This window comes from Paroedura picta, chromosome 1 (genome assembly GCF_049243985.1).
Source record: "Paroedura picta isolate Pp20150507F chromosome 1, Ppicta_v3.0, whole genome shotgun sequence".
In the NCBI taxonomy this organism is placed as follows: domain Eukaryota; kingdom Metazoa; phylum Chordata; class Lepidosauria; order Squamata; family Gekkonidae; genus Paroedura; species Paroedura picta.
In genome coordinates this window covers 3,230,678-3,247,411 of record NC_135369.1, presented here as the reverse complement: position 1 = coordinate 3,247,411, position 16,734 = coordinate 3,230,678, and the positions used below count along the sequence as shown (strand labels likewise).

The window sequence follows — 16,734 nt, the reverse complement described above, 5'->3', positions numbered from 1 at the left end:
CTCTCAAACCTCTCCTAGTGAGGCACGGATGCCAACCCCTTGGCCATCCCAGAAGCCCTTCCCTGTACGCCTTTTTCACTGCGCAGACCAAGTTTTTCCTGTTCCTGCACAAAGCCAAGACCATCGCACAAAAAAAAAAAGGGAATTGCAGCCTCTCAGGCAGCACGAGAGTACTGCTTGGTGAAAACAGGCAATGACAGAATTAAAATTCTGTGTCCCAGAGATCCCCCCTCATTGCTGCAGAGGGACCACGGGATGCTGAGACCAAACAAAAAATCCAACACCGTTCTGTGAGTCACGGCCAACTCCGCCATATCTGAGGAAGTGAGCGATGACTCACAAAAGCTCATCTCGAGATAATAAACACAGCCCGCGTTTTAAGAGGCTGCTAGACTGTTATTTTGCTGCCAACGAGTAATCCCCTCTTGCGATCATGAGACAGTAGGGCTGCTTCATGCGTCTGAAAGGAGGCCGCATCACCACTGCCGCTCCGGAGGTCTGCGACCCTTCGACTCACGTGCAGCAGGGCAGGGAGTCACGTTCAGAGGCAGAAAATCCCATCGGGGAAGGCCCTGGCCTGCCCAGAGGAACTTGTTAGCCCCTTTGTGAGGCTGGACTGGAGGGACCCTCCCTGGCCTGACCCAGCAGGGCTCTTCTGAGGGTCTTCCCAGGGGAAGGCCTCGGCCTCTCTGCCCTGTGGCTGGCCCTGCAGAGGAACTGGCTGGCCCCTGGGTGAGACGGGAGGCTGGACTGGAGGGACCCTCCCTGGTCTGACCCAGCAGGGCTCTTCTGAGGGCCTTATCAGGGGAATGCCTCGGCCTCTCTGCCCTGTGGCTGGCCCTGCAGAGGAACTGGCTGGCCCCTGGGTGGGACGGGAGGCTGGACTGGAGGGACCCTCCCTGGCCTGACCCAGCAGGGCTCTCCTGAGGGTCTTCTCAGGGGAAGGCCTCGGCCTCTCTGCCCTGTGGCTGACCCTGCAGAGGAACTGGCTGGCCCCTGGGTGAGACGGGAGGCTGGACTGGAGGGACCCTCCCTGGTCTGACCCAGCAGGGCTCTTCTGAGGGTCTTCTCAATGGAAGGCCTCAGCCTCTCTGCCCTGTGGCTGGCCCTGCAGAGGAACTGGCTGGCCCCTGGGGGAGACGGGAGGCTGGACTGGAGGGACCCTCCCTGGCCTGACCCAGCAGGGCTCTTCTGAGGGTCTTCTCAGGGGAAGGCCTCGGCCTCTCTGCCCTGTGGCTGGCCCTGCAGAGGAACTGGCTGGCCCCTGGGGGAGACGGGAGGCTGGACTGGAGGGACCCTCCCTGGCCTGACCCAGCAGGGCTCTTCTGAGGGTCTTCTCAATGGAAGGCCTCAGCCTCTCTGCCCTGTGGCTGGCCCTGCAGAGGAACTGGCTGGCCCCTGGGTGAGACGGGAGGCTGGACTGGAGGGACCCTCCCTGGCCTGACCCAGCAGGCTCTTCTGAGGGTCTTCTCAGGGGAAGGCCTCGGCCTCTCTGCCCTGTGGCTGGCCCTGCAGAGGAACTGGCTGGCCCCTGGGTGAGACGGGAGGCTGGACTGGAGGGACCCTCCCTGGCCTGACCCAGCAGGGCTCTTCTGAGGGTCTTCTCAGGGAAGGCCTCGGCTTCCAAGTTCTGGTGCTGGCCGTCCAGAACCTCTGGTTTGCCACTGGGGAGACTGGAAGTACCTTTGGCCTGAGGAGGTGGGGGGCTGGACTGGATGACCCTTGGGGGTTTCTTCTAGCTCTGCGTGATTCTGGAAGCCTTCTGCCTGAGCCCTGGGGAGCTGCTGCCAGGCTGGGCGTGCGAGGCAGATTCACGTGACTGTTGCAGTTAAACCGAAAGTGAACCAAACAGAGGCAGAAGAGATAACAGAGAGGAGATTCAGTCGAAAGGAGTTCATGGTTTCCAGGGGCTACTCACCGGCTGCTGTTTCTCTACCACGCAACAACCCAGCTTGTGCCAAAAATCGCTCATATTCGTTGAGGGTTCCAGCTTTCTAGCGGACGGGTCAATTTTCTCACAGATTCGGGTAATCCACCCCGACGGCTGGCGGACCACACAAGAAGGGCTTGTCTGTTCCCCCCCCAAAGTTCTTTGTGCTGCTGGGTCAAATCCTCAGACGTGATCCGGCATCTCCGGGGCACTCTGGGGTTGAACAATAAGAGCGTTCCGGAGAGTGGGAAGGTCTTTCCGGCCTCCAAGCAGAGTTGCTGGTACCAATGTGCTTCTTTGGAAATCCACTAGAACTTCAGCTGCAAAAAGAGACAGAGACAGAGAGAGAGAACAGGTTAGGAGAGATATGATACTTGGAGAAAGGTCTGTTTGAACTCACCAGGGGCCTCCAAACCCTGTCCCTTCCACTTCTGCATATTCATAAGAACTTCAGAAGAGCCCTCCCGGATCAGATAGGTGGTCCATCTAGTCCAGCCTCCCGTCTCACCCAGGGGCCAGCCAGTCCCTCTGCAGGGCCAGCCACAGGGCAGAGAGGCCGAGGCCTTCCCCTGAGAAGACCCTCAGAAGAGCCCTGCTGGGTCAGGCCAGGGAGGGTCCCTCCAGTCCAGCCTCCCGTCTCACCCAGGGGCCAGCCAGTTCCTCTGCAGGGCCAGCCACAGGGCAGAGAGGCCGAGGCCTTCCCCTGAGAAGACCCTCAGAAGAGCCCTGCTGGGTCAGGCCAGGGAGGGTCCCTCCAGTCCAGCCTCCCGTCTCACCCAGGGGCCAGCCAGCTCCTCTGCAGGGCCAGCCACAGGGCAGAGAGGCCGAGGCCTTCCCCTGAGAAGACCCTCAGAAGAGCCCTGCTGGGTCAGGCCAGGGAGGGTCCCTCCAGTCCAGCCTCCCGTCTCACCCAGGGGCCAGCCAGTTCCTCTGCAGGGCCAGCCACAGGGCAGAGAGGCCGAGGCCTTCCCCTGAGAAGACCCTCAGAAGAGCCCTGCTGGGTCAGGCCAGGGAGGGTCCCTCCAGTCCAGCCTCCCGTCTCACCCAGGGGCCAGCCAGCTCCTCTGCAGGGCCAGCCACAGGGCAGAGAGGCCGAGGCCTTCCCCTGAGAAGACCCTCAGAAGAGCCCTGCTGGGTCAGGCCAGGGAGGGTCCCTCCAGTCCAGCCTCCCGTCTCACCCAGGGGCCAGCCAGTTCCTCTGCAGGGCCAGCCACAGGGCAGAGAGGCCGAGGCCTTCCCCTGAGAAGAGCCTCAGAAGAGCCCTGCTGGGTCAGGCCAGGGAGGGTCCCTCCAGTCCAGCCTCCCGTCTCACCCAGGGGCCAGCCAGTTCCTCTGCAGGGCCAGCCACAGGGCAGAGAGGCCGAGGCCTTCCCCCGAGAAGACCCTCAGAAGAGCCCTGCTGGGTCAGGCCAGGGAGGGTCCCTCCAGTCCAGCCTCCCGTCTCACCCAGGGGCCAGCCAGTTCCTCTGCAGGGCCAGCCACAGGGCAGAGAGGCCGAGGCCTTCCCCTGAGAAGACCCTCAGAAGAGCCCTGCTGGGTCAGGCCAGGGAGGGTCCCTCCAGTCCAGCCTCCCGTCTCACCCAGGGGCCAGCCAGTTCCTCTGCAGGGCCAGCCACAGGGCAGAGAGGCCGAGGCCTTCCCCTGAGAAGACCCTCAGAAGAGCCCTGCTGGGTCAGGCCAGGGAGGGTCCCTCCAGTCCAGCCTCCCGTCTCACCCAGGGGCCAGCCAGCTCCTCTGCAGGGCCAGCCACAGGGCAGAGAGGCCGAGGCCTTCCCCTGATAAGGACCTCAGAAGAGCCCTGCTGGGTCAGGCCAGGGAGGGTCCCTCCAGTCCAGCCTCCCGTCTCACCCAGGGGCCAGCCAGTTCCTCTGCAGGGCCAGCCCCAGGGCAGAGAGGCTGAGGCCTTCCCCTGAGAAGACCCTCAGAAGAGCCCTGCTGGGTCAGGCCAGGGAGGGTCCCTCCAGTCCAGCCTCCCGTCTCACCCAGGGGCCAGCCAGTTCCTCTGCAGGGCCAGCCACGGGGCAGGGAGGCCGAGGCCTTCCTAAGAACCTTCTGGGTCAGACCAGGGAGTTTAAGTCCAGGGGTACCTTTATACCCAACCAAGTTTTCTTCTGCGTATAAGCTTGCATGTGCATGCACATGGACTCAGGTTTGGCCTGGGCAGGATTTGCAAGAGAGGGAGGCGGATGGAAATTTGACCCGGGGCCCTCTCCAGCCGTTCTTAATCCTCAGCCACGAAGAAAAACAGGTTCTAAAAAGATAATCATTCAACGGGCAGGCCAGCACCAACTTTCACCCTGCTGGACGGCGCACGAGTCAGCAAGACAGACGTGGAAGCTACACAGAGTCCTTTTCTCGAGAAGCAGAAACGGCAAGCAAGAATGACTTGGAACCCCACAGCTCTTGTCGGGGGCACCCAGCAGAGCTCCGTCAAGCAGTGGTGGTGGATCGCTGGCCAAGTTTTTTTTAAAAATATATATATTGATGGCGAAGACGAGGAGGAGGAAGCCCACCGCACCCCAGCATGCTCCCCTAGCCGGCGTCTTATCACTTGCAAGTTCCCGTCCGCAGGCTTCATAGAAACCCTTCCAAAATCTCCCTCGCTGACTCACAGGGCTTGGTGAAGGACCCTGGTTCCTTCTGAGAAAGATTACTTCGGGGAGAGAAGGAGGGGCTTTACTTTTTTGCTTTGAAGAAACCGAAACGGTCACAGCCTGCAGACAACAGGATACCCCGCTTAACCGAACTGGAGGCATTTAAAAGAAAAAATAACGCAGAAGAGCAGTCTCTACCTGCTTCCTCTTCCTCTTTTTGCAAGGCCCTGCCGGAGGGAGTTTGACGGGTCAGTGACCGCCGTCTGGCATCTCTGAAGTTTCCCCTGGGACTTGCGTCACGAGGGAGAACCGGAAAGTCAAGACTGACTCGGAGAGTGAAAAACCATAAAGAGCAGGAATTGCCAAGGTCTGAATGGGTCACAAAACCCGCAGGCCAGAGAGAAGCCGAAGTCCTTTGCAGTTAGGCTAGAGAGTTGAGCAAGAATCTGCCCCCGTGCTCAGTGCCTTGGGCCAATCCAGCCACAACTACCTCGGAGGGGTGTTCTGAGGATATATCGGAGGGGGACACGGATGCTGCTTTAAGCTTCTTGGAGGATTTTAAACCTCCAGTTGGAAATCATAGAAGCATAGAGTTGGAAGGGACCTCCTGGGTCATCTAGTCCAACCCCCTGCACCGTGCAGGACACTCCCAACCCTCTCGCTCATCCACTGTCACCTGCCACCCCCTTGAACCTTCCCAGAATCAGCCTCTCCGTCAGATGGCTCTCCAGCCTCTGCTTAAAAACCTCCAAAGATGGAGAACCCACCACCTCCCGGGGAAGCCCGTTCCACTGAGGAAGCGCTCTGACTGCCAGGAACTTCTTCCGGAGGTTTAGATGGAATTCCTCGGATTTTTTTGGGGGGGGGGAGATTCTGGAGAGTGCGGGGTGTAATCACATACGGCCCCACCCTTCAAAGCTATCCTGTTCTCCAGGGGAGCCGATCTTAGTCATCTGGAGATCAACCGTGATAGCAAGGAGAGCTCCAGTTGACAATTCTAAATCTTTTTTAAAAACGGATAATTACTTTCAATCCAAAGTGTGAGTTTTATATCAAGCCCCCCAATACTTCAGTTGCATCCAGGGAACTACAGACGGTCGGGCCAATTCCTCTTAAAGCGTGAATCATTAATTGGAGCACATTTACTTGTTCCTAGCAAGAAATTCTACAGCATGCACCCACCCGGATCTCCGGTCTACGAAATGCCTTCGTTCTGAGAACTTCAGCCCTCTCTCTACGACTTAACTTGATGATTTTGCAATTTTGCAGGGTTTTGCAACAGCCCCTACTAGGTGGATCGGGCTCCTGGAGCTCTTCTGCGAGGGGTTTGGAGACCAAGACGTAGGAGGAAAGGTTGGGGGAGCTGGGTCTGTTTAGCCTGGAGAGGAGACAACTGAGAGGGGGTCTGATAACCATCTTCAAGTATTTAAAAGGCTGCCCTGTAGAGGATGGAGCAGAATTGTTCTCTCTTGCCCCGGAGGGACGGACCTAAACCAATGGGATGAAAATTCAAAAGAAATTCCGTCTATGCCTCTGGAAGAAGTTCCTGACAGTCAGAGCGGTTTCTCAGTGGAACAGGCTTCCTCGGGAGGTGGTGGGTTCTCCATCTTTGGAGGTTTTTAAGCAGAGGCTGGATAGACATCTGACGGAGAGGCTGATTCTGTGAAGGCTCAAGGGGGTGGCAGGTGACAGTGGATGAGCGAGAGGGTTGTGAGTGTCCTGCATAGTGCAGGGGGTTGGACTAGATGACCCAGGAGGTCCCAACTCTATGATTCTAGGATTCTAATTCTCCCCTCCGCCAACGTGGACTCATGCTAGGTGTGGAGATGGGGCTTGGGCTTTCCCACCAGTGCAACTGGGGGGAGGAATGGGGGCCAGGGTTGCCAGCTCCACACTGGGAACTCCTGGAGATCTGTTGGTGGAGCCTGGGAAGGACAGGGACCTTGGTGGGCTACAACAAGGCCATAGAGTCCATCCTCCGAAGCAGCCCTTTTCTCCAGGGGGACTGATCCCTGCAGTCTGGGATCTGGGGAGGAGTTGTAATTCTGGGGGATCCCCAGGTCCCGCCGGGAGACTGGCATCCACGTTTCAGACTACGGGGCAAGAAAACAACCGAGACTCCCACCCAAAATAACAGACATAAGTGGGGTTATAAATAGCCTGTCCTTTCCAGGGGGTCGGGAGGTTAAGCGTTCCTTCTGAAACGCCAGGAGAAAGCGGAAAAATTATTACGTCTGGATTTACAAGCTCGCCTAGTTCCCAGGCACTGAATCAGCCGCCCAAAATACATTTCAACAACCGAAAACCGGAGGCGTCCTTGAAGCGATCGCCTGAGTACGGCGGCCGACTCCAGGATGGGAAATACCGGGAGATTTGCAGGCAGTGTCAATGCAGTCTGCCGTTTCAAGCAGCCATTTTCTCCAAGAAAAGCGGGCCAAATGGATTAAATAAAGAAAGAATAAGTCATAGACAGTCTGGAGGCCAATTGTAATTCCACGAGATCCCCAGCTGCCAGCTGGAGGTTGGGAACCTTACTTAGGAGTGGAATCTGAGGCCGTGGACTCATCATGGAGGGATTTTGGAGAAAAAAGATCCCCAGAATTTTTGACCCGGAGGGTACCTTTGTGATTCTGACCTCAAGTGGAGGGGCCAGCCACAAAATGGCCGCCACGGGAGGCGGAGCCAGTTGCAAAATGGCTGTCACCAAAATGCAGATCCACCCAAGCACACGTAACTGAGAGAACTCAAATGTGGGACGCACTGAGTTATTTCTTTAAAAATACACTGGGAAAGAGGGTGGGGCCAGATGGAGCGCTTGCCCAGCAGGCCTTCTGATTGGCCAACAGAGATCAAACTGAGCCTGTAAATTAAAATAACGGCATTTCAGCAGCGGCGACCACGACTGTTGGTTCTGTCCTCTTTCCCCGCCTAATTTAAAAATGACTTCTCTTCACCCCCTGCGCTTGGGCTTCCTTCCTGTGCGCAGCTCCGCCCCCTGTGGCAGCCATTTTGGAACTGTGCCCAGCGCTCTTTGTAGTGGGGCTGACTGGCTCAAGACCTCAATGACGATCCCCGGCCACTCTGGACAAGCCACTGTCAACCTTTTTCGGGGCCACGGCCCTTTTAGGAGCTCATGTCCGGCTCCAGAAGACCCCGCAGCAGGCTGGCTGCTCACACAATGAGCGAGGCTTAAAAAAGTATAAGCTAAGAGTGAAATTATTAGACTCGACATACCTTGTCTGATATATAGGCGAGACAGATTTCTAGGACAGTGGCTCAAGAGAAGCATGTGCCTTCATTCACCCCCCTTCCCCATGCATGAATTCATCCACTCTCAAAGCAACACATGTTGGTCTGAAGCAGCAGAGGAAACTTTGAGTCCGGTAGAGCTTTTGAGACCAACAAATGACTAATTTACTGCTCAGTTACTCTCTCCTCCTATTTGCACTCGGGGGATTCCTCTTTCGTTGTCCGAGGAAGCGTTCATGCGCACGAGAGCTCACCCCTAGAATAAAATCAGAGTCCAGGAGCACTTTTAAGACCAACAAAGATTTATTCAAGGCGTGAGCTTTTGAGTGCAAGCACTCAAAAGCTCACGCCTTGAATAAATCTTTGTTGGTCTTAAAGGTGCTCCTGGAGGCAGACTTTGTTTTCAAAGGGACAGATCTCACCATTTCTTTGACTTTCCCTTGACGGAAGGTCCAACTTCCTAGCAGTCATAGCTGACAAAAAAGGGTGTCGCATCGGTGCAGCTACCAGGGCCCCACAATGGGCTCCCCTCCTCTCATTTTTCAGGCCGAGACTTCCTTCAAACGTGCCAGCCACCCCCCTTGCAGACGGCTGCTCCAGACCGTTATAAAACCGAGCCAGCTCTTTCCCAGGGAGACTTGCTGACACAATGCTGTGGCTGCAAAGGGAGAACGACAACATCCCGCATCCCCAGGAGTGCGCACGAAAGCCATCTGACACATGCCCTCCTGACGTCACACGGGTTCTTGCAAATGCAAGCCCCACTGAATTCCTGCCAGCTCCCGCGATGTCACTTTTACCTACTCAGGCGAAAACAGGAAAAGTCAGCGTCGCTCCACCCTGCAGCCTTGCGGGTCCAAAAAGACTCACTTCAAAATAAATTCAAGGCGTGAGCTTTCGAGTGCAAGCACTCATAGAATCATAGAGTTGGAAGGGGTCCTACAGGCCATCTAGTCCAGCCCCCTGCTCAACGCAGGATCATATCAGAGAATCATAGAGTTGGAAGGGGCCGTACAGGCCATCTAGTCCAGCCCCCTGCTCAACGTAGGATCATATCAGCGAATCAGAGAATCATAGAGTTGGAAGGGGCCATACAGGCCATCTAGTCCAGCCCCCTGCTCAACACAGGATCATATCAGAGAATCATAGAATCATAGAGTTGGAAGGGGCCATACAGGCCATCTAGTCCAGCCCCCTGCTCAACGCAGGATCATATCAGAGAATCATAGAATTGGAAGGGGCCATACAGGTCATCTAGTCAAGCCCCCTGCTCAACGCAGGATCATATCAGAGAATCATAGAATCATAGAGTTGGAAGGGGCCATACAGGCCATCTAGTCCAGCCCCCTGCTCAACACAGGATCATATCAGAGAATCAGAGAATCATAGAGTTGGAAGGGGCCATACAGGCCATCTAGTCCAGCCCCCTGCTCAACGCAGGGTCATATCAGAGAATCAGAGAATCATAGAGTTGGAAGGGGCCATACAGGCCATCTAGTCCAGCCCCCTGCTCAACGCAGGATCATATCAGAGAATCAGAGAATCATAGAGTTGGAAGGGGCCATACAGGCCATCTAGTCCAGCCCCCTGCTCAACGCAGGGTCATATCAGAGAATCAGAGAATCATAGAGTTGGAAGGGGCCATACAGGCCATCTAGTCCAGCCCCCTGCTCAACGCAGGATCATATCAGAGAATCAGAGAATCATAGAGTTGGAAGGGGCCATACAGGCCATCTAGTCCAGCCCCCTGCTCAACGCAGGGTCATATCAGAGAATCATAGAATCATAGAGTTGGAAGGGGCCATACAGGCCATCTAGTCCAGCCCCCTGCTCAACGCAGGATCATATCAGAGAATCATAGAATTGGAAGGGGCCATACAGGTCATCTAGTCAAGCCCCCTGCTCAACGCAGGGTCATATCAGAGAATCATAGAATCATAGAGTTGGAAGGGGCCATACAGGCCATCTAGTCCAGCCCCCTGCTCAACACAGGATCATATCAGAGAATCAGAGAATCATAGAGTTGGAAGGGGCCATACAGGCCATCTAGTCCAGCCCCCTGCTCAACGCAGGGTCATATCAGAGAATCAGAGAATCATAGAGTTGGAAGGGGCCATACAGGCCATCTAGTCCAGCCCCCTGCTCAACGCAGGATCATATCAGAGAATCAGAGAATCATAGAGTTGGAAGGGGCCATACAGGCCATCTAGTCCAGCCCCCTGCTCAACGCAGGGTCATATCAGAGAATCATAGAATCATAGAGTTGGAAGGGGCCATACAGGCCATCTAGTCCAGCCCCCTGCTCAACACAGGATCATATCAGAGAATCAGAGAATCATAGAGTTGGAAGGGGCCATACAGGCCATCTAGTCCAGCCCCCTGCTCAACGCAGGGTCATATCAGAGAATCAGAGAATCATAGAGTTGGAAGGGGCCATACAGGCCATCTAGTCCAGCCCCCTGCTCAACGCAGGATCATATCCAGGTCGGGCTTCTTCCCAACAAGGCTGCTGATTATCAAGAGATTTAATTAGTGGTGCAGATTTGTTTTAAGGTGTTGCTCCGGCAACAGCTACCAGCACAAAGAAAGTCTCTTCACTATGAGACAGAGAAAAGTGGATTGTAAATTCGGGATGTGTTTTGCTTTAGCATCTTTATCCCCAGTGGGGCTTGACTATATCTGTATGCGTCGGTTTTCATGTCTGTTTTAAGAGGTTTTATTGGGGCTTTATTCTGACGCTGTAACCCGCCCCGAGCCTTCAGGGGGAAGCGGGCAATACATTTAAATAAGAAATATTATATATCACAGGGTTGTTATGAGGCTGAAACAGGAGAATTTACGCAGGCCGCCTTGGGTCCCTATTGAGAATTTGGGGGGGGGGGACTTAATCATTCAACAACCCGGGGAGGGGGGGGTCACCCACCAAAGCAGGCACACAAGAAGGGCCCAGCTGGATGACTTGGCTCCCGACTTCTTTGGGACGGAGGAAGCACTGGGGGACCCCAAGCCAAGCTCCCTGAAGGCATTAAGGAGCAGGGCGGCCATGTTGTAAACAAGGAGAAAGCCAGACGTCCTCTTGGCAAAGCACGGCTCCCCCCTCCTTCCGACCCACCCGACGGGAACAATGCAGCCTTGATCCCGCGGACGGCGGAGACAGCGGTGGGCCTGCCCAGGGTAATTCTTCGGCTCATGCAAAAGAGGACCGGCTCCCGGCAGGATTTGCAAGACCCTGGCAGGCAGCCTGCAGGGAAAAGGTGACTCAGCAAGGAGGCTGCCGGGTTAGCCCAGGGGGAGAAAGTGGAATGGGGGATGCTCTCCAGGAGATCACGCTAGCCAGCTCTTCTCGGGCGGTTTAACCTCAACAAAAACCCCGGCAACCAAACCGGATCTGAAACTCAGGCGGCCAACTCTGTGGTGGGGGATTCCTGGGCATGTGCCAGCTTCCAGGCTGGGAAAGACCTTGAGAACTTGGAGGTGAAGCCCGGGGAAGGGAGAATTTGTGGGGTATAATGCCACAGGCAACCTTACAAAGCAGGCGTTTTTCTCCAGGGGAACTGATCTCGGCAGCCTGGAGATTGGCTATAATTCCAGGAGACCTCCAGGCTCCAACTGGAGGCTGGCAACCAACTGGAGGCTGGCAACCAGCTCACAAGATGGTGATTCTCCGATGGGCTTAAATAGACGGATTCAATTTAAGAATCCTGGAGCAGGATGGTTGCAATGTTGCAATGGTTAGAGCAGGGGTAATCAAACTGCGGCCGTCCAGATGTCCATGGACTACAATTCCCATGAGCCCCTGCCAGCGGATGCTGGCAGGGGCTCATGGGAATTGTAGTCCATGGACATCTGGACGGCCGCAGTTTGACTACCCCCGGGTTAGAGTAGGAGCTGAGAGAGCCGGATTCAAATCCTTACTGTGCCACAGAAGCAAGCTTGCGTGAGCTTGGGCCGGTTACAAAATTGGAGGGGCCTACCCCGTGGGTTTGTTGTGGAAATAAAACGGGGCAAAGGAGAACGGCGCAAGCTGCTTCAGGTCCCCATTGGGGAGAAAGAGTAGAAGCGAAACACGCAGGCAGGGTAACCAAACAGAACCTCCCCATCCAGGGGCAGTCTACCTCCTGGCTGGCAAAGGAATTGAGACTTGCGTTTTTTTCTCTGCAGACAGCTGTTTGGAAACCGAGCGCTCGACCCGAGGGGCCTGGGGACCGATCGGAGCAGAGTCGTTCCAGCTCTTCCACGCTGCGATTAAGAATTTATCTGCCCACCCGTATCAGCGTCCCTTCAAGGGGGTGGCCCAGGGCCCTTTGGGGGAGCGGAAGGCAGCAGGCGGCCCCAGCAATTCCACAGCAGGAGGAGTTATCTGGGCTCCGTGAGGGCGGAATGGCAAAATGCAGTCCCCGGGAAGGTAGCGGGTGTCAAGGAAAGCCGTTCTCCGCTGCAGGCCCTTGGGAGCGGCTGCCAGCCCTGGTTGGCGATGCAAAGTGGGCAGACTCAACCCGGAGAGTTCCAAAGGCTCACCTTCCTGCTGAAGTTGCAAGGTGAGAACCGCACAGGAAGTCCGCCTGCAACCGTCCCGTAGCGCCTCCCCCCCCCCCCGCTGACTTCTGCTTTCGAAAAGTGGATTTAACTGAACCTCGGAGGCGGTGTGAGAAGCAGCAGATTTGTCTCAACACGCAAGGACGAGAACTTCTCACGCGGGCAGCTGCCTGCCAAAGGGAACACAGCCTGACAGAACCACCCGTTTTGCTTTGCTGTTTATGCACTTTATTTCCTGCCTTTCTTTCTCCAGGGGGACGCAAAGCAGCTTCGTAGCAAGCGCCTGACCTCACAACAACCCTGGGAGGTAGGTCAGGCCGACAGAAAAAGAGCTGGCTTTTATACCTTGCTTTTCACTGCCCGAAGGAGTCTCCAAGCGGCTTACAATCGCCTTCCCTTCCTCTCCCCACAACAGACAGCCTGGGAGATGGGGGCTGAGAGCGCTCTCAAACGTCAGAGTTGCTTTGAGTTTTGCCTAATCTCAATCCCAGATGTTTTGCGGTTGGCTCTGTCTCTTACGGCGGCCATTTCGACGTTGCGCCCTTCCTCCTGTGTCAAGGTCAAAGGTGCCCTCACGCTCACAAAGGTTGGGGACCTCTAGTTAGACAAGAATATGGTTCACAGCCATGATGACTCAATGGAACCTCCATGTGCAGGTGCAGTAGATGGGGCAAGAAGAGGAGAGGCCTGGGTCTCCGGCCACTGCTTGTGGACCTTCCGGGAGAACAGAGCTCTAGCGTGGCTGCTCTTAAGGAGAAGGAGGTGTCGACCGACACAGAGGTGAGGGTCACAAAATGGCCGCTGCAGGAGGCGGGGCCAGCGACAAAATGGCTTCCGCAGTTCACCTTGAGTCACACAGGGAAAAGGACCTTGTGCTGTCACCCTTTCCTTTCGGTGCGCAGCTGGTGCAGTCCCTGGCACTGGTCAGTTAGAAGAGACGACCTGATTTTTTTATACCCCGCTTTTCACTACCCGAAGGAGTCTCAAAGCAGCTTCCAAACATCTTCCCTTCCTCTCCCCACAACAGACACCCTGTGAGGGAGGAGAGTCTGAGAGAGAACTGAGACTGGCCCAAGGTCACCCCGCCGGCTGCGTGTGCTGGAGGAGCAGAGAATCAGACCTGGCTCTCCAGGCGAAAGGCTGCTGTTATTAACAAGCTGGTTGCTGTCAACATACTCAGCTTGCCAACCTCCAGGCAGGGCCTGGAGTCCTCCCAAAATGACAAGTCATCTCCAAGCTACTGAGATCAAAAGTACAGCTTCAGAGGACAAACTGTACAGCAGGGGCGGTCAAACTGCGGCCCTCCAGATGTCCGTGGACTACAATTCCCATGAGCCTCTGCCAGCAACGCTGGCAGAGGCTCATGGGAATTGTAGTCCACGGACATCTGGAGGGCCGCAGTTTGACTACCCCTGCTGTATAGTATGCAATAGTGTTGAGGTGAAATCCTTCCCCAAATTCCTTCCCTTCCACAGGGAAATTCCCAATCCTCCAAGAATTTGCCAGGCCAGAGTTGGCAACAGGGATAGCATGTACCGGAAATTTTTAGAGATCTGTGTAGGCCCCCAAACCTCCAACAGCCCCACCCAGTCCGGGCCACTATCGAAAAACCCTTGGCAGGCACCGTGTTGGGGACCCCCGATGCAAACCCCTCTGAGTCCCCCATTTGGGGAGGCTGAGGAGGAAGGGGCAATATCCTTGAAAGAAACCAAGCACATTTCTAAACGGGGGGGCCCACGGCACAAATCGGGGTTCCCCCTCCCACCTTTGGCCCCTGACAATGGAGTCAAATCTTTTGTTCCGGAGAGATGCTTCACCCCAACCCCCTCCCCAAACACCAGGGAACGCGTGAGCACTGCGGCCTGCCTGCGCGGGTGCTTTGCGCATGTCCACGAGCATGTTAGTTACCACGCATCCCTCTTGCTGGCAGGACCCGCCTTAATGAAGCATCGCCACCGGGCAGAACGGGGAACCGTTGAGGACGGGTGGAATCCACCGCCTGGCACGCAAGGGGGAACGCCGCGGTCCAGGAGCATCATGCGCAGGCCTGCTGATAAAGGCGGGCAGGAGCCGGCAGCCCCCGCCCCCCTGCCAAGCCCTTTTCTAGCCGGAAAGCCACATGCTTTGGTGAGGGGGGGGGGGGAGTGTCTGGCTCTGAGCTGCCCTGTCCCGACTTTCTCCCCGGCCTCTCCCAGCACGGCGAGAGACGACCGCCAAACCCAACCAGGCTCACCTGCCTGTCCCAACCTGCTCACCTGTGACTCATCCCTTCCACCTGGATCGGGGAGGAATGTGAAATGAGCCGCTTCCCTGTGCACAAAGGTTGGGCGGGGGGTGGGGGTGGAAGGGAAGGGAAGGCCCCCCAGGAGAAAAGGAGGTTCAGGAGAGCTGTGGCTCTCGGGGAGCAGAGCCTCTGCTTGGCATCCAGAAGGTCCCAGGTTCAATCCCCGGCATCTCCAGTTAGAAAGGCCATGTAAAAGGCCTCTGCTGGAAAACCTTGGGAGAGCTGCTGCCAGCCTGAGCGGACAACTCTAATCTCGAGGGACCAAGAATAGGGAGGGGCCAGGCTCCACCGCTAATATTCCAAGCTTCCAAAAAGGACAGGTAGAAGGTGAAGTGGCAAATCTCAGCCGTCTATGAGGAGACAGTCCTACTGACCTCTAGGGACCAAAGGCAGAGAAGGGGGCATGGCTCAGTGGTAGAGCATCAGCTTTACCTGCAGAAGGTCCCAGGTTCAATCCCCGGCATCGTCCACTACGAGCATCGTGGGGGGGGGGGGGAGCCACAGTATAGGAGCCTCGTCAAGACTCACAAAATTCGGGACAGGGAGAAGAAGAAGAAGAGAGCTGTGAATCGTCCAAACTCCTACCCAGGTGCTCCTGGACGCTGGCACTGAGCTGCGGGCGCAGACAGACTCGCAGGGCCACCCGGTCTTGAAAGGCAGACAGTCAGCTGCCAGTCAGAGCAGACAAGACTGACCAAGAGTCTGATTCCGTAAAGGCAGGGCCTGTAATTATACAGACGCACTCCCCAAACACAACCCACGTGGCCACAAACACCAGCATACAAAATCATTTGCGCCAGTAAGTACAACAGTTGCACAGATGAATCAGACCCTTGGTCCGTCATCAAGTATTGCCTACTCAGACTGGCAGCAGCTCTCCAGGGTCTCAGGCCGAGGTCTCCCCCATCCCCTCCTGCCTGGTCCTATTAACAAGAGATGCGGGGGGATTGAATCAAGTAGATGATCTGATGCTGAAGCACAGACCCTTCCCACCTGTGGTCGAGATCAGTATTGCCTACTCAGACTGGCAACTGCTGTCCAGAGAAAAGTCTTTCCCATCACCTATAGTCTGGGCCTTTTAACTGGAGATACCAAAGACTAAACCTGGAATCTTCTGGATAAAAGCAGAAAGCTGCTTTTGACTGCATCAGACCCTCCATCTATCAGGTTCAGTATTTTCTACTCAGGCTGGCAGGCGCTCTCACCAGTCTCACATCACACAAATCCATCTTAGAGACCAACAGGATGTGACTGATCATAGAATCATGGAGTTGGAAGGGACCTCCTGGGTCATCTAGTCCAACCCCCTGTGCAGGACACTCACAACCCTCTCGCTCATCCACTGTCACCTGCCACCCCCTTGAGCCTTCCCAGAATCAGCCTCTCCATCAGATGGCTCTCCAGCCTCTGTTTAAAAATTTCCAAAGATGGAGAACCCACCTCCTCCCAGGAAGCCTGTTCCACTGAGGAACCGCTCTGACTGTCAGGAACTTCTTCCGGTTGTTTAGATGGAATTTCTTTTGAATTAATTTCATCCCATTGGTTCTGGTCCGTCTCTCTGGCGCAAGAGAGAACAACTCTGCTCCATCCTCCATATGGCAGCCTTTTAAATACTTGAAGATGGTTCTCAGATCCCCTCTCAGTCGTCTCCTCTCCAGGCTAAACAAACCAAGCTCCCCCAACCTTTCTTCAACCTTGAGAGCCAGTTTGGTGTAGTGGTTAGGAGCGCGGACTTCTAATCTGGCATGCCGGGTTCGATTCCGCACTCCCCCACATGCAGCCAGCTGGGTGACCTTGGGCTCGCCACGGCATTGATAAAACTGTTCTGACCCATCAGTGATATCAGAGCTCTCTCAGCCTCACCCACCCCACAGGGTGTCTGTTGTGGGGAGAGGAAAGGGAAGGTGAATGGAAGCCCCTTTGAGCCTCCTTCGGGGAGAGAAAAGTGGCATATAAGAACCAACTCTTCTTCAGAAATCTCAGGGCTCTCTCAGGCTGACCTCCCTCACAGGGTGTCTGTTGTGGGGAGAGGAAGGGAAGGCGACTGGAAGCCCCTTTGAGCCTCCTTTGGGTAGGGAAAAGTGGCATATAAGAACCAACTCTTCTTCTTCTTCATCCGTCTTGGTCTCCAAACCCCTCAC

The 16,734-nt window shown here is 55.7% G+C and overlaps 1 protein-coding gene across 1 annotated transcript in view; it reads right to left on the bottom strand.

Annotated features, from left to right (window-relative positions):
• CDC42SE1 (CDC42 small effector 1) overlaps positions 1-16,734 on the bottom strand; it is a 50,597-nt gene that overhangs the window by 14,121 nt on the left and 19,742 nt on the right. The window contains exon 2 of the mRNA XM_077319962.1: positions 1,919-2,250. Within this exon, the coding sequence (XP_077176077.1) occupies positions 1,919-1,972 (54 nt within the window). The 5' untranslated portion in view covers positions 1,973-2,250. The remainder of the gene's footprint in view (positions 1-1,918; positions 2,251-16,734) is intronic.